Raw genomic sequence first — 27,721 nt, forward strand, 5'->3', positions numbered from 1 at the left:
ATGATATCGTTATTTCTTCATCAAGAGCACTTTAGTTCATTAGTTTTCTCTGTCAAAAGTTTTGCCTTCTTAGTCTTCAATTCTTTTATTTTCCCTGACAAGTGTGCAAATTCCCTGACTTTTCCTAACTTCCCTAACGCATTTTTTTTAAGCCCTAACATTTCCCTGACTTCCCTGACTTGTGGCAACTCTAAGGAATCATAATACATGTATATACTTTCAGATATCTGTGCATCTAGATAAATTTTTAGATTCTTCAGCAAAATTGTTTTTCTTGTGCACGATGATCCTATTTAATCTTGGATAAATATTTGGAAATAGGATTAAAGATCAATAAATGCGTATCTTATTTAGGATATGCAGTATTAAAATATAATTCTTTATTTTTATGTCACACATGTGTGTTCATTGTGTTTTGTATCAATTCAAATCCAATTTGATATCCTATATTAATTTTTAAAAAATTCTGTGAAAGACTTTGTATTTTAAAATTTACAATATTTTATTTATATATAAAACTTCATTTTTTATTTCTTCATTATTTATTTAATCAACTTTAATTTAAAAACTAAATATTTCAACAATTTTTTCTGATTTTCTCTCCCATATATTTATTAAAATTCTACTTTAAGTATAAAAATCTTTTTTCTATTTATTGTCTATATAAAGAAAGGAAACTTTGATATTCTTTTAAATTTAATAATTTAATTATTTATAATAAGTGTGAAACAAATAATAATTCAATAAAATTATCAATATTCAATAAAATTAATAATATATTAATAAAATTAATCTTTATTAATTCAAATTTAAAGTCCTTATTTTATTCATTTTAATATATATTTATAACTAAGTGGTCATTTTTTAAACTCTATTTCATTTTCTGTCTTTGTATACTGAGTAATAATTAAAGTCATAATTAATTGAAGATGATTAAAGTAATAATTAAATAATTAATCCTAAGTATTTTGAAAGTTTATTTTTATGAAAACAATTTTGAAAAATGTATATTTTAATAAACATGTAATTGAAAAATTGTTAAAATATTCAATGTGTATAGAAATTATTTTTTAATTTATTAATTATTTTGAATATTTTTTATTTGGATCTTACGTTTGTATGTTACAGAATCATTGTAACAATGCTGAAAAATCCACTCCATGTGTAATAATTAATTGAAGATGATTAAAGTAATAACTAAATAATTAATCCTAAATATTTTAAAAGTTTATTTTTATGAAGACAATTTTGAAAAATGTATAATTATTTTAATGAATATGTAATTGAAAAATTATTAAAATATTCAATGTGTATAAATTATTTTTTAATTTATTGAATTATTTTGAAGATTTTTAATTTGGATCTTAAGTTTGTATGTTACAGAACCATCGTACATACAATGCTGAAAAATCCACTCCAATGCATCAGTCGGTGAGTTATAAATAAAACTTTATTACTAATGAGGTAACAATTATTACATTAGAAATAAATATAACGTTTCATAGTTCCATTATTTAAAAATGGATAAGCTATAAAGAATTATGATACATATTTAATCTTGGATTTATCTATTGCTACATGTCAATTCGATGCATTATTGAGCTTGTGTTATATTATATTTATATTCAAACTCAATAATACATCGAATTGATATGTAGCGATAAATAAATCCAAGATTAAATATGTATCATAATTCTTTATAGTTCATTTATTTTAAAATAATGGAACTATGAAACGTTATATTTATTTCTAATGTAATACTTGTTACCTCATTAGTAATAAAATTTTATTTATCACTCACACCAACTGATGCGTTGGAGTGGATTTTTCAGCATTGTATGTACGATGGTTCTGTAACATACAAACTTAAGATCTAAATTAAAAATGTTCAAAATAATTCAATAAATTAAAAAATAATCTATACACATTGAATATTTTAATAATTGTTCAATTACATATTCATTAAAATAATTATATATTTTTCAAAATTGTCTTCATAAAAATAAACTTTTAAAATATTTAGGATTAATTATTTAGTTATTACTTTAATCATCTTCAATTAATTATTATTACTTTTAATCATGGATATAAAATAACTTAATAGGACTAATTTTGTTATGCATGCTAGCAATAAACCTACTCACTGCAAGGTTGTTCCATCGGCGTCCGATTATGCTTTTCTTATATATGTCTTCCTCTCCTTGCACAAAGTTGTCCCAAGCCAACTTCTCTATCTCTCTTCTCCTCCCATTACTTTGCGTAGACATTTGTCAGTGGAAGCAAATCGTTTGTTGAAATTAAATGCGCGTTCTTCTCTGCAATAAACGACAAATGTATTATAGGTTTAAGTTTCAATTATTATTCCGCGAATGAAACGTGTATGATCGAAAAATAGAGAAGTGGCGTCGTTTTCCGCGTGCGACTTCACACGTAACAAAAAGCGACGCGACTTATTTATCTTGATTTTCGAGCAAACGAGTAAAAATGTTTCAAAGGTGATTGTTCTTAAAATATTTCTCGCGTCGCATGTCAAAATTTTAATAATTTAATATAATAATTATTAGATAATTACCTCGTTGGTAAATAATTCCGCGTCATTCTCGTTTTATTCTCTGCAAAGATGAGGATACTTCAGGAAATCAGGACGCGTCCAACGTGATATATGACAGGATACACACCCGTCCCCTGACCCGCGGCTGACCGACTGGCGACTCGCAACAACCCGCAACAACTTGCACAAACCTGCATGAGCGTGAAACCGCGAGTTACGCGATATTTGTATGCTCCGATCAGACTTGAACCCCCACCACTCGCAGTCAGCCAATGAGCGCAATGCGGCGCGATGCTCTGCTACAAGCGCGTATTCAAGCGCTGATTTGATCAGATTTGATCACCGCTAGATTTCTATTGAAGTATATAAAGCGCGACGCGCCAAATTTTCAGTATTTTCAGATTTTGATACTGTGTGGTTCTTGAGGACAGAGGAGTTGGCATATGTCCACGTTTTGTGGACGTAGAGGCGCTTCAAAATAAAGTAACAGCTATAAATCCCGGGTATGGCCGCTCTCAGGCTTCTCTGTTCTCTCGGGTATCGTATTAGTATCATCAAAAGCGCACGAAAAACATTAGAAATTAGTGTACCACGAAGGAGCATGATGGCGATACTATCGCGAACGGCTGTGAGTTGAACTTTGCATGGCAGTAATCACACGATTTTGCACTTTCGAGTAGATTGGAATTGGAGTAGATGTTCGCGCTCGAAATTATTTTGCACACATAAAGTTATTTCGCACGTGCGAAAAAGTATTATGATTGAAGTCACGAATCAGAATTTTAACAACGTGTATCCGCATCTAGAGCACACGTTGAAAAATGCTAGCTTCATAGCGATTGACGGGGAATTTACAGGCATAGAAGGCGATGATGTAAAAAATAGGTTAGTTTGTCCTGCCGGGAACGCGTATTCGAATAAGGTTTTGATGGATATTGATGATAATACTTGGTATTTATAACATTGTAGCTTGTTCGATTCCGTACATGAACGCTATGAAAAGAACAGGAACCACATTCAGCCGTACATAATAATTCAATTTGGTATTTCGGCGTTTCAACGAGTTCACGATGAGAATGAATACACTGCGGAGGCTTTTAACTTCTTCCTGCTGCCTAGATCTATACCGTCAAAGAATAGACATTTTCTTTGGCAGATAATATCGCTAGAGTTCCTCACTATGTATGGATTTGATTTTAATAAAGTATATATGCGTTCCATATATATTTGTTACAGATATTAGCATATTTCTTACTAGTAATTCATTTCGTAATAACAAGCTGATGTTATATGTTGTCATTTTGATGCCAAAATGATAATAAATAACATTAACTTGCTGTCTAAATTAAAATCATAAATCATATCTGATTGTTTTATTTAGTAAGAAAAAATATATATTTGAACATTTTTCAGCTTGCCTATCAAGGTATTTCATACATTGATCAGGTCGACAGAGCAGTCTTGCAGCAACAAATACAGGAAAATACATTGTTCAACAATGTGGAGCAATCTATTTCATACAAGGAGGAAGAAGATTTTAGAAATACAATGACTGAAATATTTACATGGCTAAACACAGCTAGTGACGAAGTAGATTCTTTTAAAATTGAATCCCCTACTCCAACTTTGCAATATTTTATGCATAAGGAATTGAGAAAACGTTTCTCAAATATTTGGACCTTCTCTGGGAACAATATGGTATGATCATGCTATTCTTTAGGAGATAAAGACTCAAATCTGTTTTCAAAATTTTTATTACTTTGTAGGTTACTGTGATTAAAGTACCACCACAATCGAGAAAAATTCTAGAACAGGAAGAAGGCTCTATATTAGAAAATGTATTGCTCGAGTCATACATAGGTTTTTCAAAAGTATTCAATCTCTTGGTTACTTTGAAAAAACCTATAATTGGACATAATCTTTTTTTAGACTTCATGTTCATGCATCAACAATTTTACAAGCCCTTACCAAGTATGTATTACAATTTAATTGTGTAATAACAGTAAATTTATTTTTTAACTTTTTTATTCACAATATATACTATGGAGATGAAAATTAAATCTTAATTATGGATGTAATATGTATTTTTTACAGAAAAATATATTAATTTTAAGAATAACGTACATCAACTGTTTCCAACAATTTACGACACCAAATTTTTAAGTTTTGAACTGAAAAGAGTTCTCGAATCACCAGGTAATTATTTAATATTTATTTATTGATTTATATAAACATTATATATAAACATATTAAGTATATTTTATTTCTTTTCAGAAAAGTGGAAACAAAATACTTTAAGTGGCTTAATTGATTATTTTGTAGAAAGTCAAGGAAAATATACAGTGCCAGGATCGCCTATTGTTAAACTTGCAACAGATTCAGACGAATTAAATAGTAGATAGTTTTATATTCCTTGATTTAGTTTAATGTCACAATTAATTTATAAGATATATTCTTTAACTTTTATAGATTCTCCTAAGAAATATCATACCGCAGGATGGGATGCTTACTTTGCCGGTTATTTATTTATTAGAATGGCTCATGTATTTGCTACAAAGCACTATGGACAGTAAGTTATTGATTGTTATATAATTGAAAAGCAACAATTATTGAGAAATAGAAAATAAAGGCTCAACAATTATTTATTTCTGCTCTTATAAGCATACATATTATATTCTGTTTTATGTATAATTTTAGAGGTTTAAACTCAAAAGAGTTTACACATACAGAATTGATGAATAGCATAAAAACTTTTGCAAATTGTGTAAATATCATACGTGGCAATACGTCATATTTGGTAAGAAAAATATGAAATTATTTTTTATTTTCCAAAAAGAATAGTCAACTATATACTATTTTTTAAAATAAACAACTTTTTCTAGAGATTTGATGGACCTGAACCTAAATCGACTCGACCAAAATGGCTTTATGTGAAAATGTTGTCCTCAAAACCAATAACTCCCGTACAGGTATTACATTTAATTATTGTATATAATGTTGATATTGTATGCAATGAAAATTTATTCAAAGCTTTGGGATCTCAATTCGTAATTGGAACATATATGACTTGATGATTGTGGGATATTTTTTTAGGCTATATTCTAAAAAATGTCTTCTCATGAAAACTTGATATAATATATACGTTACGTATATTTTAAGTAAAAGTTTTCTTTCTTAGAGAGGACGTTTTGGTATATAGCCCTAACTTTGTAGTGTAATTTGGAATAATTGTATGCTTTACAATCTCGCATTTTTCGCAGTTTTGTTCTGTTTATACTGTAAGTCTTGTAATATACTTACGCTAAATCAAATATTGCAAATTTTTTCTTTAAAAAACAACTAATAAAAAATTTTAATGGGTCCCAAGGATGTTTTCTAGCGTCATATAAAATGTGTTTTTTTTTTTGCGAGTTAAATATTTACTTTGTATATCGCTATATACATGCGATATGTGTATAAAGTGAATAATTTGTAACCAGTTTGTATTGTTGATATATTTGCTCAGGTAGCTGAAAAAATGTCGAGGTTTGGCATGGTTGACGTGAAACCATATACACCAAAAGGCATGTTAGTCGCAGTAGCAAATTACGGAAGGTTAGTAATCTATATTTTTTAAACCTCTCTTATATTTAAAATATTTTCTCATTTATGTTCTATAATACATTATACATATATAAATAACGAGAAGCATTACATAAATTTTAAATGTAATAAGAAATAGGACGCAACTTTACACTTATAGTGAAAAAGCGATTGCTGCCAACTGCGTCCAATTTCGAGATATATGTGAAAATATGACAACGCGGTTTGCGAAGGATTCTAAGAAATTAAATCTTTAACTTTTTGATAGAGGCTGAAACTATCTTTGGTTTTATTCTTCTATATATTAGATAAATACGGATATTAAATATATTGTTGTACAAAAGTAGGAAAATTATAATAGTATGAAGCTTTCTATTTTGAATATTCTTCAAGGGCAGCTGTATATATATTCATCAATGCACCGTACAAAATGTGACTTTAATGTGCCTTTTAATCCATTTTTTTCATAGAAAGCAATTTACATATACTACAGTACAAAACTCACACATTGTTTCTTTTTTTGCAGACAGGATAAATTAGAGACCGATCTTACTTAAATATTTAGAATGTAGTGGATAAGACATTGATATAACTTTCTAAGCAATTTAGTATTTAAAAAACTAAATATCATTTTTTAATTGTTATAAAATTAAAAATATTAATAAGCTCAAATGTTTATTTTAATATTTCTGAAGACGTGATAATTATTTTTATTTATAAAAATAAATTATTGAGAGTTATAAGAGTTTATACATATATTTATTAAAATTAGAGAGATTGGATATAAAATCCAATCTAATTTTAATAAATATATCTATAGACTCTTAATAACTCTCAATAATTTATTTTATGATTAAGGTGATCGATTTATTTATTTGATTGGCGTGTTACTTTGAATTATTACAGTGCTTCGTAATGTCGAATCGCAATACGATCAAAGTTTATTTCTCCGGTCTAGTTGTACGATCGATCGATCAACTGCACGCGCTTGTCTAATAGTCTGAAAACACAAACCGATAAATATATCATTAATTCAGTAAATCTACTACAATTCACTTGTTTTATGAGGAGGCGCGTATTAAGATCGTCGACAAACATGTCGTGATAACTTAACAAAGTTATGTTACCTCACGACCTTATTTGTGCTGTAAGTATTCGCGCAGTACACCTTTGTCAGTTTTGTTTTTTTTTCTTTTGATGAAATAAGATAATACATATTTTATATGCTGCAGTATTCACTGATCTATCACCACGGATTATGTATTTGCTAAATTGTACGTTCTGTTATCAGTCTTATTGAGTAATTTTGTTTCCCTATCGCCAAACGATTTGATAAGAAAATATTGCAATATTTACTTACACGTTTCTACACAGAAGATAATACAGAAGACTCTTCTTCGTTGAAATAAAAGAATAAATTATCTTATGAATTATTGCAAGAAACAAATGAACGATTTTTATGAAACTTTTCCAAATATTCATATAACAGATAATTGACTCGATGCCGTCATATTGTACGCGTAAGATTTTCTCCGTCATTGGCACTGTTCCCGTCTTTATGTCGCTTTTACCAACGAACTTTTGCAGATATATTTACAGAGCTTATTAAAAGACCGCCACTGTCTACACCACCGTGTACATTATTATTAACGGTCTATTATTACACTTGATGTTGCCACAACTTTTGTCACGCGAAATTGGCTTAACGCGTTATTACGTTTATCTTGTCGCGCGGGACGATCGAGATTGTTGGACATGTTCTTGTTTGTGACGCAATGATCAAAAGTGATTTCCTTAATTGTTTTACAGCGCACGAGACATATTACTACATTTCAAGCAAAACAACGAACTGCACGTAGTCCCTTATAATCCGATACGACATTCACCCTCGATTCAACTTATCCTATGGTACGTATAAGAATTGATAATTAATCAAATTGTTCTACACAGACACAGCATGATAATTTGGCATGCATCCCGTTAACAAATGGTCTTTCGAAATCAGACGCGTGAAATAAACGTATCAGCCTGTTCAACTTATTTGAAGAAATTCATGCAATTATTTTTGTTTATTGGCATTTACGATGTTATATTTGCAAGAGATTTTGATTATCGGTATTAATTGCCTCACAATTCGCTTATAGTAATCATATTCTACTTTTAAAGTGTCTTAAAAGCATCGCTACTTTTTTCAAATAACTAGACCTGTCCAATAAAATGCTTCTTTTTTTATTTATTCCACGTATGATCTTTACATATCAAAGCGAAGGATTAAAATTGATATTTCAAAGTTAAATATATTTAAAAAATAGTTACAATTCTTTTTTTATTTAAGTACACTTCTATGTCTTGAAATGACACTTGGTAGCTTGTTTAGTCAATGCAAAAGTGGCTGTAAGAATCAAATATTGACCGTCCATGACTGAACTAAATAGATGATTTTGGATTGTGATTTCAATCAGTAGCCGCAACGCGTTAAGGTCGATTCCTATAAGTGGCGGAACGCCACTGATAGAACGTATTACGTCAAACATATTAATGGCTCCCAATTGGGCTGCGTTTGCGAAGTCTGTAATTAGTGTCGACATTGCCATAGATGCAGAAGCCGCAACTCGCGTTGCCAATTGTTGCGAAGGCATTAATGAACGATCTGGTTGATCGTTACGTTACCTAACGCTTGTGGGTAAAAAATTCGTGTTCCTTGTTTTCCTAGCTATCTCATTTCACATGATCGATATATCAATCCGCGCTCGTCATTACCGCGTTCTGAGCGAAATGAAAATATTATATTTAGTCCGCCGTTTCATTTGCATTCACTTTCATATTCTGTATAATGTTCTATAAATTTATATAGAGACTCGAGTATTTTCATGATGATTTTCTTGATTTTTTTCCGTGATTGCTTATCAAATATTCAACTTTATAGTCTACGAGTATAGTAATACGAATTTTCTTCGAATAAGGTATATGTAAATTAAAATTAAATTTTTTTCAAAAAATACTATGATTATACAGAATTATTTGTATAAATTTAAATGTATTTTATTTATTAATATTTTATTGTTATATACATATAATTACGCAATGTATGTTAATATAATATAATCGACTGTTCTTTTTAACTACAGGGGCAGTTTAGTCGTTTCTGGCGGGATCTTCGCATGGGTATTGCATCAAAAATTTCAGAGAAGCTCTTAAACGGACTGTAAATATCTCGAAAATATAGCAAAGAATCTAAAGTTTTACATTACATACAGTGGCGTACAAAGTTTCCGATCAATAATATTTTGTATTTTAATTTATGTGTAATTTACGTGTAAATTATGTGCCACTGTGTGTGTGTGTGTATATAATATTGTTTATATATCTGACTCTATTTGAGTTTAAAAAAAGATATGCGTTAAAGAATATAATACATAGGATTTAAAAGTTAAAATAAGATACTTTTTTGTAATAACAATAAAAGATAAAGTATCTAGTAACCCATAGTTATTCTAAACGATGTCTTTTTATTTGCAGTCCAGAACTTCTAAGAACATCGATTTCAGGTGAACGAATCTGTCGCCGAAATTAAAATTGACGGCTCTGAAATACTGCGTACAAAAAGTCATTTGTAACATGAACAACAAGGTTATTTGTCGTTCTGTAGAGTTAAGAGAGCGGAACACAGGGCGGTACGGGACTAAGATGCAGAAACGACAAGTATTTTACGCTTCGCCGCAATGCTTGTCGGCATTCTGTTTAAATTTAAGATTCAGCACGATATCTTCACGAGAATTATTATTTTAACTCGTAACGAGAGTTCTAAGTTGGATGAAGCTTGAAGCTCGTTTTCAAGCAGGAAGCGATCGCACTTATCAAAGATACATTTCCTCATTTCTTCCTTTTTGAAGAAAAGTCCAATTATCCACATCGCGCGATTGTAAACCATCGATTGCCACGCATAATTATCCATCATATTCGTTTTCTCCTCGATGCTCCTCTCGTTACCGCCCAGCCATTTCGGATAATCGTACGTTAGAACTTTCTCACGCGTGTTTCGTGATACTTCTTTTCAAAATGGAAATCCATCTGAGGAAGAGAGAAAATGAGGCAAATCCTTGATGAAACTATACTTTTCAACATCTAGTTTATTATAAATTCTGAAAAAGATTTTTATTGTGTAATATTACAAAATGCATTTAGGGAATAAGATCTTTTTTTCATTTTATGTTTTAGAACAATGAGAATGACATAGTATAAAATTGTACTATATATTATTATTATGTCTTTATTCATATAGTTTATAAAAAATATATATAATATAAAGAAATAACAGTCTAAATCGAGCGATAATAAGATTTTTTATATAAAATTAATTTATATAGTTCACAATGTTAGTGTAAAAATAACATAAGAATAAAAAATATATAAGGAATATAAAAATATATATATAATAATAACGTGTTTTGAAACCTCACGGGTTTTTCTTCAGCGATTCTTGAAGATGTTACAAAGTTGTAGAGATTAATATTTCCGAGGTATCTATTGTTAGATGTTGAAAGTAAAGAATTCGTAAGTTTTAGAGCCACCGATTACGCTACCGGGCAATGCATCTTCCGATTGAAGTAGTCCTGAGGAAGAATCACGTTCCTCCGATATCCCTGCAAAAGTTTTCTCTGGCCGCTACCCAAGGCCAAAGCACTCGAAATAATGCGGCAACAATTTGTGTGGGCGTGCGGCTGGACAGTCAGCTTGGTCGCGCTGGTATCCGATGGCAGGTGGACGCCTCAAGAGGAGGTCCCTCTCTTCGCACTATATACACGAGGTAAAGGTCGCTCGCATGGGCTCGGACCCAGGATTACGGAATTGGGTTAATTAAACTGCTAAAACCGAAACGTCTGAAAATTGATTGATACTTGCGATGCAATCGTGATTTGTTCGATCAGATATTGAAATAAGAAGATAAATAAAATTACTTATATGGCGCAAGTGGTGTTTTTGGAGATTTGAAATTTGAAAGTTTTAATATATGAATCTCTTTTTTCGCAACAACAATTATCTGTTGCAAGGTTTGACGTTACAGAAAAATTCACTGTTATCACCTTATATTTAAAGATGTTGCTTTTATCAATTTTTCAGTCAATTTTGGAGTAACGAAAATTCGATGTGTGTCTTTTTGATAATGTTTATATAATACTAATGTTTGTATAATACTATATTTTTAACTAATCCTTGAGTTACAAATATGTGTGTGAAGGAGAGTCAAATCTTACATAATAGACTAACTTCTAACATGATTAATTAAATAATTAACATTTTTGGTCGATTATTAGATTTAATTGTCTCATTTACTTTTTTTTTTTTAAATCTTATTCAATCTTATTACGCTATTTTATAATTTAACGACCTAACGGATTGAAAAAATCGTATTGAGATATCAATCTTGTGCAGTTCACGTACGCAAATGCAATCCTGGCGGATGATCAACGTGTACAAATACAGAAAATATAACGTCAGCGTGGGCGAACGACATTTCTCAAACTTATAAAAACGGTACTGGATCACGACACACGTAAACACATTTGGCAGCAATGTAAACGCACGCCGGCGCTTGTCTGTGAAATTGAAATCCATTGGCGAGTCTTCAACATACCGGAACATCTATCATGTGAACATATGATCGCACATCATCGCAATTATTGTATCATGTACGATGTATAAATTTTATTTTATCGTCATTATAATATTATAATATACTTCTACACCTCCCTTACAGAAATTTAATACTGAAAGGAAATGATTAATTATTATATTTTGAGTGTTAAAAGAACCGAACAACATAGAGTGCTTTTAATATTCAAATTAAGTAATTTTCAGTATTAATTTATTGGATATTTCTGTAAGGGCTCCTCATGCATCATTAACTCCGATGTCGCCTTTCACGAGATATCTCGTCGTGTTCCTTTTAGCAAAAGATTGAATTAACTATTAAAGAAAAGTGAATGATTGCTTTAATATTGATTCATCAGCAACTTAAATTGGTGACTACTATCTTTTAAAGACCTTATTTAAAATTACTTTTTATAATGAATTTGTGTGCCAATTTGGATTTGTGATATCTAACATCAAGTAACGAAAAAAATTGTAAGGAGAGAAAATTGAAGAAAAATTAATAGTAAAATTTTATCAAAAACTATGTGCGTGGCATGAAAGATACGATATGAATATTCGTATAATATTCACATAAAATGATTTATCTTAATATGTAACATATAGAACGAAGACGAATCATCGATTCGAAGTGGGACAAAGCCACGAGTATTAATGGAATTTCCCCCAAAAATTGGCTGCCGCCCGGCAATGTAGAGTCTATCCTCTCTTCGAATACCGTTCGTCCACTTCCCCCGTTTCTCTTCTTCATCGCATGCATATTACGTGCATCCTTTGTCTTCGTCTTTGGTTCTTCCCTTCCTCTCTTTCTCTCCCTCTTTTTCTCTAATTTTTCCTCTCTCTCAAATGACGGACTCGTTACCGCTCGCTCGCTGCCCGTAAAATCGTATCTCGTGACTTCGGCCAGAAATATGCTCCGCGAACCCACCTATCCGTTCGCCTTCACCTATCGGTGCCGTTCCCAGGACGGAGGAATATCGCCCAGCCGACTGTATAGACGATTGAAAATACTCCGTTGCGGGCTTCTCTCGTTAGCGGGATTTTGAAATCCTCGCCTCGTCGCCGATGCAGCATCGCACCGCCTGGCATAACTTAGCACCTGTCGCATCGTCGCCGACGGCAGTGGAAATAGCCGTTGTGCACAGACCGGAGAGCAATCACGGTCCGAGTAGTACGAATAAGTGTGAGCGCGCCGAAATGTGCCTGCTGCTCACAGTGACAATTAAAAGAGGGGAAAAAGCTTGGCTTTTTGAATTATATGCGACCCTTATATTTCAAAGTCACTTAGATGACCTGCAATTCGCGTCATGACTTCAGGAATTGTGCTTTATATGTGTACGCTATGTATATTGATGTATATTTTTATCGACGTATGTATATTCTGATTCCTCGGATATATCTTTCGTATTACACGCGGGACACTAAATTATAATAGAATTCTATTCTGAATTCTATTATTCTGAAATAAATTATTTAAGTAGACTGTTTAGACATAGAGAGAGAAAATAAAAATATGTTTATTTTTATTTCCTTAGAGATTTCTCTGTTTAATATATTAGACGCATTTATCAATTTCTTTTCTTAATAAGTTTACTTAATTTACTACTATTATTCGTACATAGGATTAATGCATGTTTGTTTTTTATAGATGGATGTTATACTATTTAATGATTTAATGGAAATGCACATGTTGGAATTTAACATTTGAGCTAATAATTATAAGTTTACACGTATATATTTAGTTATATGTAAATTAATTAATATTGTATATTGATTGGTATAATAAATTTTCTACAAGTATGTCTAAAATATGAGGAAAAACGAGAAAAAAGGGATTTCTAAAAAGGTTTTTCAAATTGAAATAATCAGCGCTCGCAATTCCTTTTATACGAAAGCCAGCTATTTATATTCGCCGCTGTGTCCACGTATTTTCAAGAGAGATATTATATAATCCGGGAAGATCTATATCAATGTCTCCACTGGATTACAGTCCAGCTTAACCCCGATGTGTTTAGAAAACTAAGTAGCCGCAACGGTGAAAATTCGAATTCTCAACAATGTGCTGTTGAACGATGTTGAAAAATTGAGTGAAAAAATGTGCAGAGACAATCTTGTGCTAGCCAGACACACTGGGATTCTCGCACGCGTGGACAGTCCCAAGATTTTCTTGTTCCGAAGTTCCTCTCTACGACTATTTCAGTTCATAAGCTGAATCGCGGAAATAGCCTAGCCTAGCCCCTGGCCTAGAGCGTAGGCTTGACCGGCTGTAATAGCCGCTTTCTCAAGGATCCTTCGGGACGTGTCACGTTCTCGTCTCATAAATTGGAGATAGCGAGAGATTAATTTCTCGTGTCTGAATGGTATTCGTATGACGTGTTTCTTCGCTAGCAACTGTATCTGCAGTATTACGCGGATGCTGCGGTCCGTTGTAGACGTGATATATTTATCGCATAGCCGACCGACAATTGACGGACTCCCGAGGATCGCATTGTTCGCAGAAATAACCTCGTGTCTGCTGCGTCTGCCTTCGTAAAATTATTAATACTTCGCACATTCATTTTGTTCCATCTTTGTTGAATAGAAAGCACCCTTCCTAGTGTTCAAAAATATTGGAACGAAATGTTTCACGTATCTATACATGCATACGAGCGTCATACGTATCTATAGCGAATTAGCGAAATAAAAAGATATACAAAAGATATAGTTTTGACCATAAAATATTCTCAATTTATTCCTCTAAAAAAGTACTCGCGATAATATTGAAAAACCCGAAGGAAAACTAACAATATATTGGAATTGTTATAAAAATAAATACGAATTTTTTCAATAAAACTGTTTTTAATTTATTTTTTGTTACATATAACTTTCTGTACGTAACAAAAAAAGTATAAAGTAAAAGATTGAAGTTTACGTGAATTTAAAACAAAAACGCAAGTATTGCGTCATAATAAATTAGATTTTCTTTGACTAAAATGTTGTTATTCTCTTTATCTAAACATTGTTTTTTGACTGAATAGATCGCACTTTAATAAAATTTTAATCGAAATTTTAATTATTTGAAATATTGGATTTTGAAAATTGAGTAACAAATTGATACAAGAGTGCCAAGAGATTTTATATGAAATTTTCTCTAAATGAAAACCGATTCGACATTTATCAAGATATTTAATTTTGAAAATTGAGTGATAAACTAACAAATTTAGAAAGATTTTATATAAGATTTTCTCTAAATAAATTGATTCGATATTTATGACGCTAAAGAGACGTTATGTATTAGGTATACGAAGAAGTCAAAGTTGAATCTCAGCGCATATTTTTATCATCCCTAGTGCGTGCATAATCGACAACAACCCTTGCCCTCGTGTTGCATCTCGCGTAATATTCTTCTTATCATTGCATAATAATACATCTTTTGCTCTTAAAGGAATGAGCTCCTACTTTGCCCTTTCCCATGGCTTGGAATATCTTTGGCAGAGCTATGAAGCACACGGCACGTACATAAATTTTTTAAAGGTATCTATATTTATTATTATTAATATCTGATGGGGAATTGGCCGTATCAGAAAACTTAGCCTTGGAAAAACGCATCTTCCTTCACGCAAGAGTGAATTTATGAATTCTGTTTATTAATTAATCAATGCTTATTTATTAATTAATTTTTTAATCATAACTTTTATGATAGGTTTGATGATTTGTCCACATCTCGAAACAGAATAAAACATGCACTGAGATAGAATAAAAAGCTGAACTTAAAATTGAAAGGCATGTATTCTGAATTGAAATTAGTAATGCAGATAAAATTAGGAACGCTAGGAGAATTATAAAATTTACGAATTTGCTACAATTTTGAAGTAATATCCGATCCATAAATGATATTCCCTGACTCTACTTTTATTCGAATGATCTGTCTATGATAAAAATCTATGATTACGTTGCGACAATGATATAATAAGGTATTACAACTCTGATTAACTTAATTGACCGATTGTTATATTGGAACTGGCCAATCACATTTATTGTATATTGGAATTGACCAATCACAAAGTTGACACTTATGGCCACTTTGATTCTTAACAAGATTCAATTTATCTCTCATCTTTTTCCAATTCTAGAATTGAAAAGAGATATAATAATAAAAAATAAATTGAACTTCGATCGAATTAACTGAGTTCTGGAATTAAGTCTTAATCGATCGATTAGGTTAATCGGAGTTAGTAAGACCGATTCATAACCTCGCGCTACTATAATTCGCTACTATCAGGGATTTTAGGAGTCCGATAACTCGCGCCGATATGGTCGCGCATGCACACTCGCGTGAGCCCAGCGCCAAGTCCAGCCCCGAACGTATCCTTGCGACTATTTTCGCGTTACGTGTTTCGACATGATAGATGAGACTTTTCTGCGTTTCATCGACGTCGCGTCGGGTCGCGCGGTACCTGCCAAAAGATTCCCCGGCTCGGTAGTGGAGAACAAGTAATTTAGGATCGCGGACAATACCTGTCGTGCATACTTGCGACAATACTTGCCGAAGTTATCAAGATTTATTTTTTACGGAAAACCATACATGTAAATTATGTTCAAAATGTTGATTGGCTCTCTTAATCAACTAATCACGAGTTGCCAGCCATTTTTCACATTGTATTCACAGTTTACACTTTTGGCTGCATTCCGTTATACGCATTATGCGCATGATGTATCATTTTATCTTTCCTTAATTTTCGGTGAACAACAAGGATAAAATGATGTATCAATATGCGTAAAACGGAACATATCTATAGGCTAACGTATAGCATATAAACTATAGTGATGAGATCAGGGATATCACATGAAATTCTCTATCTTAATAAAAATGAATATATATAATATCATATATTGTATGTATATAATAATGTTAATAATTATATATAGCTATATATATATGTGTATTGTATATGTACACATTTATTTATCTCTATTCCTCTACTATATATATAAAAAATAGAATGTTGATATGTTTTTTTACATTTACTAGCACATTCCTTGCGCGCGCTACGCGCGCGATGGTCCATTATGCTCTTTTTAAATATTATGAATAATGTTTCTTTGAAACTTGTTTTGAAATCAATAACTCCTCTAATTCCTATTAATACAAATGTTCCCTGAAATTTGAAAACCTTTAGAATTTCATTATTGTTTTCGATCGCCATGCACATTAATTCTACCATTTTGATAAATAATATTTAGCTTATTTTTTTATTCAACGTTTATGTCGAAAAATTCGACCCACAGTGTAGTTGTGCTGGTTCGCGTACAAGAGTAAAGTACATTAAAGCAATTAATTGACGGGATCATTTTGATCTCAAAATGTTTCTAGAATTATTTGCTCTAAGAATATCCAGAATCCGATATTTTGCTCATCGTTTACGTCCAAGGATTCGATCCACGGTGTGGCTGTGCTGACTTAAGACTAAAGATGGCACGTCCGTCTCTGTGAAGTTAGCATCTCGACTTTAAAAAACGGAAATTTTAATAACAGTACTGCATGCACCCGCAATAGTTCTAGAGTTCCTGATAGGTTTCATCAATAGTACTGTTGAATTAGGCCAAAAATTTTAAAAAATAAAAATATGTGGTGCTAACTTCGCGTGGCACCGTAAGATTTGAAAATGTCGATTTTTATGACGGAATCTCACAGTACTCGAAGAGTACTACAGTTCCTGATCGGTTTTAGTGACACTACCCACCTTTTTAATATGTTTAAACAATTTTTCGATCCGCGCGCTGGCACCACACATCGGATATGTTAAGTTAGCACCCCAACTATAGTACTCAGGAGTTCTGATTAGAGTTCCCACTTCCTTTTGACGAGACGAAGAGTTCCCTATAGTTAATAACAAGAGTTCCGCTCAATAAACATTTTTTTTACATTTTTTAAAAATGGGGTGCTAACTTTTTATCGAATTTCGAGGTGGAATAGTTCTGAGCGGCTTAATAGCTTCAATTTGCGATTGCCTAGAGTTCCTGATATGTAAAAAAAATTTTCGAATATTAAAAAAAAATTAAAAATTTTTGAAAAATTAATTTTTAGATACAATAGTTCTGATGATAATTCCTGCTTCTTTTTGACGATACGAAGAGTTCTCTATGATTTTTAATGACATATGCGCTTAATAATCATTTTTTAATAATTTTTTAAGAATGGGGTGCTAACTTTTTAACGAAATTCAAGGTCGCATAGTTCTGATCAGCTTAACAGAAGTATTTTGTGAATACCTAGAGTTCTTGATACATAAAAAACATTTTTGAAGAATAATAAGGTTTTAAAAAGAAAGTAGAGATTTTTGAAAATATATTTTTGAGAGTACCGAGTAGTTCTGAGCTGCGTTTCGTATAGTTCTCGACGAGTTCTATCGAAAACTGTAAGGTGAAAAAGCGATTAGACCAACGGTTTGCAAGATACAGCTACATTTGTCAGAAGATCAACAATTTTTAAAGTGAGTATATCTCGGAAACCGCTGGTCCAATCGCTTTGAGCCCTAATACTTTTCGACAGAACTCGCCGAGAACTGTCCAGAACTCCGATCAGAACTACTCGGTACTCCCAAAAAATCTTGACTTTAAATTTTTTCGGGGTCCCACGTCGGATAATTTTTTGAGAGTACCGAATAGTTCTGAGTATTGTTTCGTATAGTTCTCGACGAGTTCTATCGAAAACTGTAAGGTGAAAAAGCGATTAGACCAACGGTTTGCAAGATACAGCGACATTTGTCAGAAGATCAACAATTTTTAAAGTTAGTATATCTCGGATACCGCTGGTCCAATCGCTTTGAGCCCTAATACTTTTCGACAGAACTCGCCGAGAACTGTCCAGAACTCCGATCAGAACTACTCGGTACTCCCAAAAAATTTTGACTTTAAATTTTTTTCGAAGTCTTATAAGAAATTTGTGAAGCTGCACGGCGCGAAATAAAAATTATGCACAAATAAATTACACAACTTTCAATTGATTGAATCGTTTTTTTATGGAACTTTCTTTTTCTTTAACTGTAGGATTTTTTTCGTCGATTTATTCAACGTTAATGCAATAAAGGTCATTTTTACAGTAACGTCGAATAACTCTTTGGAAAAAAATAGTATTTATTTCTAGAAAAAAAATTTAGTGACTAACAATAAGATGTAATCTTTCGAATGCTTTTAAATCGCATCATTGAACAATATGCAAATCGCGACGGGGAATTTTCCCAAACTTTTGTTTAAAATTTTGTAATGAGTTGTATCATCATTTATATTTGTGTAATTTTAAAAAATGTCTGTAATCCTTTTTGAATTAACGATCTGAACCAAATGAATTTAAATCTTAAATGTACTTTTCTAAATTTCCTAATTCGATAACTATCAAAAAGGTATTCTACATCGTAATTTATCTATTTTTGTATAATGGATCATAAAATGCATTAATTTTGTTGAGCAATATTTAATACACAGTAGTATTAAAAAACTAAGAATGTCTATTAGATAATATATAATTCTTATCGTGCTGTTGATATAATACATATTCTACTATGTCGTTATTTGTTACTTTATTTTGATTCATCTTTTTAGAATCAAATCTCTAATTTATTAGCAGTATTTTTCAATTTACTTTACTGTAACGTTCTTTATATTACCTTCGCAGGTTACACATACTAAATATATTTAGACACTTTTACTTTCACCTGAAATCATATGTTTTACAATGTAATACTACAATTAAATTATAATAATCTGACAGCTATCACGATAAGAATTATAAATAAGTAACAGAAAACTGTGTCAAAGTTGGAATTAGTTATACGAGGTCAGAGATATTTAAAATCAGAATGTTACCTGCTTGACGTTGGATATTTGTTAGAGTAACGTTTTAATATTCACTAATTATAATTAGTACGTGTAGATCTAGAACTAATGATGCTGTTAATTTTCAAATTGTTTGCTGACAAATAAGCACGTCAAAGTCTTGAGAACGACTGATCCAAGGTCTTGGTATGTGTACCTTTATACGTATTAATATACATACATTTATACATATGTATACTTATAGACGATTTTTTCATTATTTATTACAGTTTCTGAAATCGTTTGAACTCCGCAAAGCTGTTCTTTAGGAAGATTAAACAACCCGTATTTTTTGTTTTTCCTTATGGCAAAAAGTCTAACTGTGATATTGATTTACATTGCAAATTGTAGAATAATTTAAATTAGTACAACAGCTACACGGTACATTTTTACGAAAAACAGTAAATGCGGGTTGATTATTTCCCTAAAAAACACGTTCCCGTATTATAAGCATTAGGGAGTTTTTGCAATACCGTTTATCCTAGATACGGTGAACGCTATAGTCACGTTATCTTTTTCTTCATTAGATGTGAAGAAAAAGATAACGTGATTTTAGCGTTCACTATGTCCGGGATAAACAGTATTGCAAAAACTTCCTAATATCAAAGACCTTGGATTGACAAGTAATACGTTATTTTCAACGTCGCTACAATTACAATTTACTCTTTTCGAATAGGTAAAGTCTTTACATATTCGGAGTAACGTTCGTTGTAACGCAGCTACTTTTTTGGAATAAAAGTATAACAATTTTGCTAGCTACTCTTGTCGTTAATTTATTTTTAGCCGTGTAAAAGCTTTTTCGTAAATGGCGCTGTGGAAAACAGGAATACGACGTTAAAGGAACGTTCACTCGCAGAAAACATCTTTTCACGTATACTTCATATATTTAACAATAAGGACTTTGATAAACGTACTAAAAATGTCACGTCACAAGGTTACGCAAAAAATTGTGTAATCGTCATCATAATTTAAAAAATTAGTCGTTGATTTGTTCCTATTTTTTAATACTATTCAGCCTTCTAAATTTGTACATATAAAGTTACACGATGTATGATAATTATTTGCAATAAGACTTAATTTTTTAATCATGTGATTGTGTCAAAAATAGCGTATTGATTTGGAACAACACGTTACGTGTGATGTATTAACATTAATTAAATAATATCGTCATGTAAGCTAATCAAGTTACCTTTTCAGTAAGAATTTATAAGATATCAAAGAAGCACAAATAATACTTACAACGGTGTACTCACGAGTACTGTATTTATATTTAAGATCGTACATCCGCGATAATATCACTAAATATTTAAGCCCTTCGTGGATTCGGTACCCTTGCAATCAATTTCACCAAGTGATAGAAAACTAAATAAAATTGCCTGAAAGTATATGAACGTTGAATGTATATCGTGATTTCATCAACATTATGTCAAGTTGTACATCTAATAATTATGAAAAATAAATTTCTATTTTTTAACATAAGAGTGGTTATATTATAACTTGGAAACGTCTTATTTCCGGATCTATGTTTGTATAGCATTTTTCTTCCTTTTTGGCTCCCAAATTACTTTCCCAAGTATTATTGGCCTCGATTTTCCACTCTGTATATTTTAAACATGACATAAAATAAATTTTTTTAGTTGTGTCATTTTTGAAGTAAGCAAAGATATCAAATAAATTAATTTGAAATACTTCTACGTATTTTTCCGGTAAAGACGATAGTAACGTCTAATAGATCAGAATAAACGCGTTATATCCTTCAATATCTTTGCTGTTTAATACAAAATAAATATAACGAAAAAAATACAAATTTGAATAGATAAGGATAGATGCAATCGCACGCATGCTGATGCTAAAGGAGACCGCGCGAATATATTCCAGGTTAATAAATCAATCCGGCAGTGAGAAGTCAATATCGCGCAATGGGACGACGAGCTATCTCAAAATTAGCGTGGAACTCGCTCCGATTCGTGATGAATCCATCGGGGAAATCGCCGGTGACAGATCTCAAGCATTATGCCACCCGAGAGGCGTTCTGCGGTACACACACGATTGGGCGGCGCGGCGTGGCAGCAGTGATGCACCAGAACATAGGATAGGCCGACGGCCATGTAGATGTCGGACTATATTTGGGACGTTGAGCCACGGCTACTTTACTGGCCCAGTTGGCCGTTGATCGGACCCCCGGACCCCCCTCTGGCCGAATGCTTATTTTTAGTTTAGGTCGCTAGCCGTGCGTCGTCGGCCCGTATACTAAGATGCACCGCCTGTGCATCGCGCAAATTGCTTACACAGGCTGTAGGCAGGTAACGACAGGCGGTGGCAGCCGACGGCGACGCGTGGCACGGACAGCAGCTAGGCGGCCGTGTTTATAATTAGCTCCAATGTTACTCGTTCAAGATTTTACATAAGTAGGACCGATCCGCGTTAACCCTGAAAAGCGGCGTCATGTGCGTGATATTCGGCGGCTTTCAAGTCGATCTCTTCCTCGATCGATCGGGATCGCCCGTAGTCGTATGAGGTCAGATCCAGGTCGAACGAGCGAACGCGAATAAACACGAGTGATTAATATATCATATACTTTAACAAGTTCGCTAATACTCGCGACATCGTTCACGTACTCATTGAAACACGTTCGTTCATTTGTGTTTATTCCGTCCGTCCGTTTGTTTGTTTAATCTGGTCTCGGCTTGCTGAGTAATAGGTACTTAAGAATTATAATGGAAATAAGGATACCATGCTGTAGAATAAGTAATATAAACATGTTACATTTAAATAGAATAATTGAATGTTGATTTACGCATAAAATAGAAATTAAAGAGTTTATTTTACGTACGTCAAATAGAATCGCATAAAACGTATAAATTAAAATACAAGAACGATCTTAAACATGCATTCATAAGCTTCATAAAATCTAACATCATTTATCATAATAATATTTTTATCACTAATTTATCAATGATATACACATGGATATACGTGTATATCATTATTAAATATATCATTATCGTATATTTCTTATGTAATTAAATAAATGACGATGGAGAGATTTCCAGCTTAGATTGACAGTGTCGAATTTAAAACAGATTATGTATTTATAGTTTCCGCGATCACGGTTGCAATTATTACTCCGATCATTCTAATAATAGTAATCTTCTAGCATCATTATTGATAACATTCACTCTATAATTATGTGTGATATTACATGTAGAATACAAATTTATATTATAATCAATCCACCCCCAGTCTACGACTGATCTGCGCTAGGAGGATTAATTGCAGTCAATTGCATTTAAGTGCTTCCGATGCCGGTTCGCGAGATGCGCATCATCAGCTGTCGTTCATTCATGCCGCGTATGCAAGAAATCATGTACGCGATGACGGATTGCATCACCGTTGGCGTCTGCATTGTGCAGGACATGCATTCTTGATTCGGGCTCATCTTTTACTATAGGCTGTGCGAGCTTGACAGACACGCTTGACTGTGGAGACTTCCTATCCGGAAGGAATGTCACGTATGTCGCGAGGCAAAGACCCGTGATGAATCATGTAAATGATACATAAATAAAATTGTACTTTAAATCTGTTAACCCTCTAATCCCTAGCAATATTGTCCCATTTATTTATTGATACTATATTAACTTAATATTGGTTCAATATTGATCCAACATATCCCCAATGTTTAACCCGAGCTGCATTATAACGTAAGAACAAATTTTATGAATATTAATCTTTAAGTTTGACGAATATGATGTCATGTACTACAAAAACAGTTTATTGTGAAAAAGCACTTGTTAACCGGATTTTGTTTTAAGATCGAAAATTAATATTTAAATAAAAATATATTGCAAAATTTTTTAGACTGATCTTATTTCAGCATTAATAAAAAAGTAACGGAAAAGTAAATTATACATAAAGTGTATCAAGCTTATCTTCTTACCGCTTATCTTCTCAAATTTTGTCTTCAATAAACTCATATCGTAGACTTATATTCTATGGAAAAAGATTTAATAAATTATCGATTTTTCTTGATATTGAATTTTTACTTTTTATATCAAACTCATTTATTGATTAAAAAATTTGTAGAAGAGATAAAATACTCTGTATAACGTCATGGAAATCTGTTTTCCGAGCGTTAATTTAGAACGATATTAGAGGAGTGCTATTAGAAATTGGAGCACATAGGCAAACAGGCGCGTACATTTAATGTGTAGACTCTGGGTAGTTTAGCAAGAAGAGCAATTGCCCGGCAAAAGAAAGAACGAGAACGGATTCAGTTCCTGGTCCAGTCACCCACGCTTAATGCTCTTCATATACATAACGTAAACGTATTTATGGAGCGGTGCTGTTCACAACGTGTATATTGAGAGTCTACTGGCAAGGGCACAGAGAGGCATTAACTCCGAAGTGAATGAACAAACAGACGTTAGTCTAACTGAAATAAGACTTGAAATATTCTCTGCGAATTCTTAATTTTATATTGAGAATTTTTGTAACAATTTATCATTATTAACAGCATATCATATATGATTGTTATATAAAATCTTTAAAAGACTGGCGGCGAACAACGTAGAAACAGACATTCAGCGCACGTTATCCTGATTTATGCACTATAAATGCTCAATCGTTAACTTTGTATTGCTTTCAATCATTTAAAAACTATTATTAGTCGGAATCTTGCCAGAGGAGAAAGTTACTTTTCCTGGCACAGAAAATAGCACGCATGTATTTCGTATTCCGAATTCGCTCGAATATCTAGAATACCTTTCACAGAAATAATTACATTGCTAAAATATCTAAGAATTTAGCTATATATAGATACAGATTTAAAAATAATTTTACTGGACTATTAGAGTAATTAAGAATTTCAAGCATGATAAACACTGCAAAGAATTTTGACATTTTAATAACCAGTTTGGGCGTTCTACGTAATTATTTTGATGGTCCAACAAAATATTTATTTTTAGATTTATATTTATCTAAATTTTTAGATACTTTAGAACACCATTATTTCTGCATATATCAATTTCTCGCAGAAAAGTATAAATGTTTGTACATAAATATTAATTAAATATAAAATTTTGAAAATAAATGAAAAAAGCTTCTGAAGATCTTTTTTATTGGAGATAACATACAACTTCTAATTTTTATGTACTTTTTATATTGAATTGCTATATCAGAGTTTGTTATGCTTCTCCATATTAATCTTTGAAATTTATGTATTTACATGATGTGAACTTTTTCGTCTTAAAATTGACGGGTAAGGCTGATGCTATCCCCTTTCAAGCTGTCGTGGTAATAATTTCCGGATGCTAATGATATCGTTAGACGTTGATACCTTCAGCCAGTAATAGAGCTTTTCTATTCAACGACAGGGGAATGACGTGAATTGCTCTTTGATAATATCTCATAAATTTCAACGAATGCAATTCTGCTGGGGAGGATATAAAATTAAATTTCGGAGATCTCTCTTTCTTCGGGAACATCTCTGATGAAATACGAGAACGTATGCATGAAGTTTAGCATTTATTCTTGTGCTTTCTAAAACTATTGTAACGAAATACATTAACGTGTGATGTTTTATGAAGGATTGAGGTTCACAAACACATAATAACAAAGTTTTTTTAAAAATAGTAAATATTACACCTGAATTTATGATTTCATTAAATTTAATATGGTAATATTTAGAACTTTCCTAATTTTAATATTTATTTCAATATTTATGTATATTTACAATATTGTAATAAATTAATTGTAATAAATAAATTTGTTTTTTTTTTAATTAAAAGATATCAAAACAATTAGCTTAGGAAATATTAAAATTACATTCTTCAAAAGAAGATACTTTTTTATTAGTAACTTATATAAAGTCGTGTAAAATTGATTTTTTGCTTTTTTTTTACATAATAAGTCTATTTTAATAATTTTCTATAATATTTTTAAAAATAACATTAATAGAGACATTCTCGATACGTATTTAAATTAAAATTTCTCAATTTAAAGTAACATGAAACACAAATACATTTTAGGAATAAAGCAATCGAGTGGCAATTATTATTCTTTGCATGTATCGAATTGACAGGAAAACACGATCGAAATGAGCGGCAGGCGATTCATTAGTCTGTCAGTATTTAAACTCATTTTAGAATACGTTTTGATCGATAGTCTGTTTGTCTGGCAGGTGACTTCATTTTAGTTATTTAGTAGTTCATTTACAAAAATCGTTATAAATAAATGCGACTCTCTGTACTGTCATCGACACATGCCCCGTAATACTCTTCGGCTCTCTCTCTCTCTCTCTCTCTCTCTCTCTCTCTCTATCTTTCTCACAGACACACATATATATGTTTGGATTAGCTCCTCTAAAATTCACGGCGAATAAAGCTCGCCAAAACACATGTTCAACCTATATAGATTAACTATTATTATGAACAAGGTTTCCGACCATATTGTCGCTATAAAAATGGCAGAGTTTTCTAGCTCGTCAAAATAAAACAGCGATATTTACGCTATAAAAAAAGCTTCACACTATTCTTTTCGTGTATACAAGATATGGTATGTATACAACGGGAAGACACTAACGAGATGAATTATAGATTTTCAAAGCAAATTTAAACTTGAGTTTTTACAGCGAAAATTCATAGGAAGGCATATTCTTTGCAGCTTTCCGATTGGAAAGATGTTTCTGATTAATTAAGCTTTGAGATTTCTATTTTTATTCATTAACTCATTCGAGATAGCTGTTCATACTGCACTTGTAAAGTGTAGCAGCTTCTTCCGGGTTGATGAATCTGACACGCGAATAGCCGAAGACACATCGAGCATGGAGAAGCGGAGTTTCTAGCTCTAATGATGTTCCAAAACATCACTATATCGTGGGCCGGTTTTACATAAGACTTTGAGTTTTAGCTAAGAATATACGCCGCGCTTTGAACCGCCGGTCAGAGTAAGTGACGAAGTAACGTCTATTTTCGTTTGCTATAATGAGAGAATGCTGATAGCGTGAATGTTTCATGGGGACGGCCGTCTAACTGGTTCCGACAGTTCGGTCTTTCGACAGGCCGGGATGGTGTTCGTGAGTGTTGCGGATTCAAGGACTGCCTTCCGTCAGCTTATGACGTATGTTTTCGTTATTTGATGCGTGATGAACGTATATATTCTCTTGATCTTTTGATATTTGCACACACGTCACAAAATGTATTATAGTCAATAAAGATGTATACATTTCTTGCTCGAATCAATTTTATTTCGCAGACTGGAAAGGCATATGGAAAAAGCATCTCTTTTACATGTGGCACTATAATGTGAAAAATTTGATAATCAAAACTACTCCAATAAATAAAAGCTTTTCTTTAATTGGCGATTAATTCATAAGACATCGATGTTACGAATCAGTAAAGAGAAAAGAATTAACTGAAAAGTTTAACGAGAAAATTGCAGACAATTGCTCCACACCGATTAAAAATATCATAATATCGATATTATACATTTTGCACTCTCAATAATATAAATGTTAAGGTAATTCGGAGGAAGATGACACTTAATTTATATTTTTGTCATAGAAAATACATTTTCCATTCTGACTGGGGAAAATTATGTAGTAAACAATAGGCAAAAAAGTGCAAAAAGCCCATGCTAATTGGCATTGAAAAATATTTAACAAAATACGAAAAGGTAGGTCATGAAATATCTCTTTATAATATTTGGTACGCTAATAACTAAGATTTGTGGTTCGATGCTTACTGTAAAACCAAACGAATAATGATATATGATTTTGATCAGTGTTTTCTGGCAGTTATATGGCTAATACAGATTATAATACAGATGACAATAAATACAAAACACAATTTTCCTTGCTTCATACCGTTATTTAATTTTGGATTAAAATTTAGGATGTTTTATATAATTCGAAATATATTTCAAATTAATAAAATTAAATGAATAAAAGTATGTTCGACATACTTCTTAAATTACTCTCTTTCATACTTCCTCAATTTATGTTTTATCATATCTTTATGCGTTTTTATATTTTAAAATTTTAATTATGGACTGTCAATAAATAAAATGTACAATTACATTATTTTT

At 31.9% G+C, this 27,721-nt stretch overlaps 1 protein-coding gene across 1 annotated transcript; it reads left to right on the plus strand.

Moving 5' to 3' along the window:
* The first annotated feature begins 3,214 nt into the window (after positions 1–3,214).
* LOC108773193 (poly(A)-specific ribonuclease PARN-like domain-containing protein 1) lies at positions 3,215–9,358 on the plus strand. The gene is made up of 12 exons (XM_018538923.1): positions 3,215–3,436; positions 3,521–3,755; positions 3,965–4,249; positions 4,318–4,522; positions 4,646–4,747; positions 4,826–4,945; positions 5,021–5,120; positions 5,249–5,348; positions 5,434–5,520; positions 6,057–6,145; positions 7,943–8,041; positions 9,262–9,358. Exons 1-12 carry the CDS (start codon positions 3,309–3,311, stop codon positions 9,329–9,331), a joined length of 1,620 nt encoding a protein of 539 aa, XP_018394425.1. The 5' UTR covers positions 3,215–3,308; the 3' UTR covers positions 9,332–9,358.
* Positions 9,359–27,721: the final 18,363 nt, after the last annotated feature.

Source organism: Cyphomyrmex costatus, unplaced genomic scaffold (genome assembly GCF_001594065.2).
Source record: "Cyphomyrmex costatus isolate MS0001 unplaced genomic scaffold, Ccosl1.0 scaffold2, whole genome shotgun sequence".
Lineage (NCBI taxonomy): Eukaryota > Metazoa > Arthropoda > Insecta > Hymenoptera > Formicidae > Cyphomyrmex > Cyphomyrmex costatus.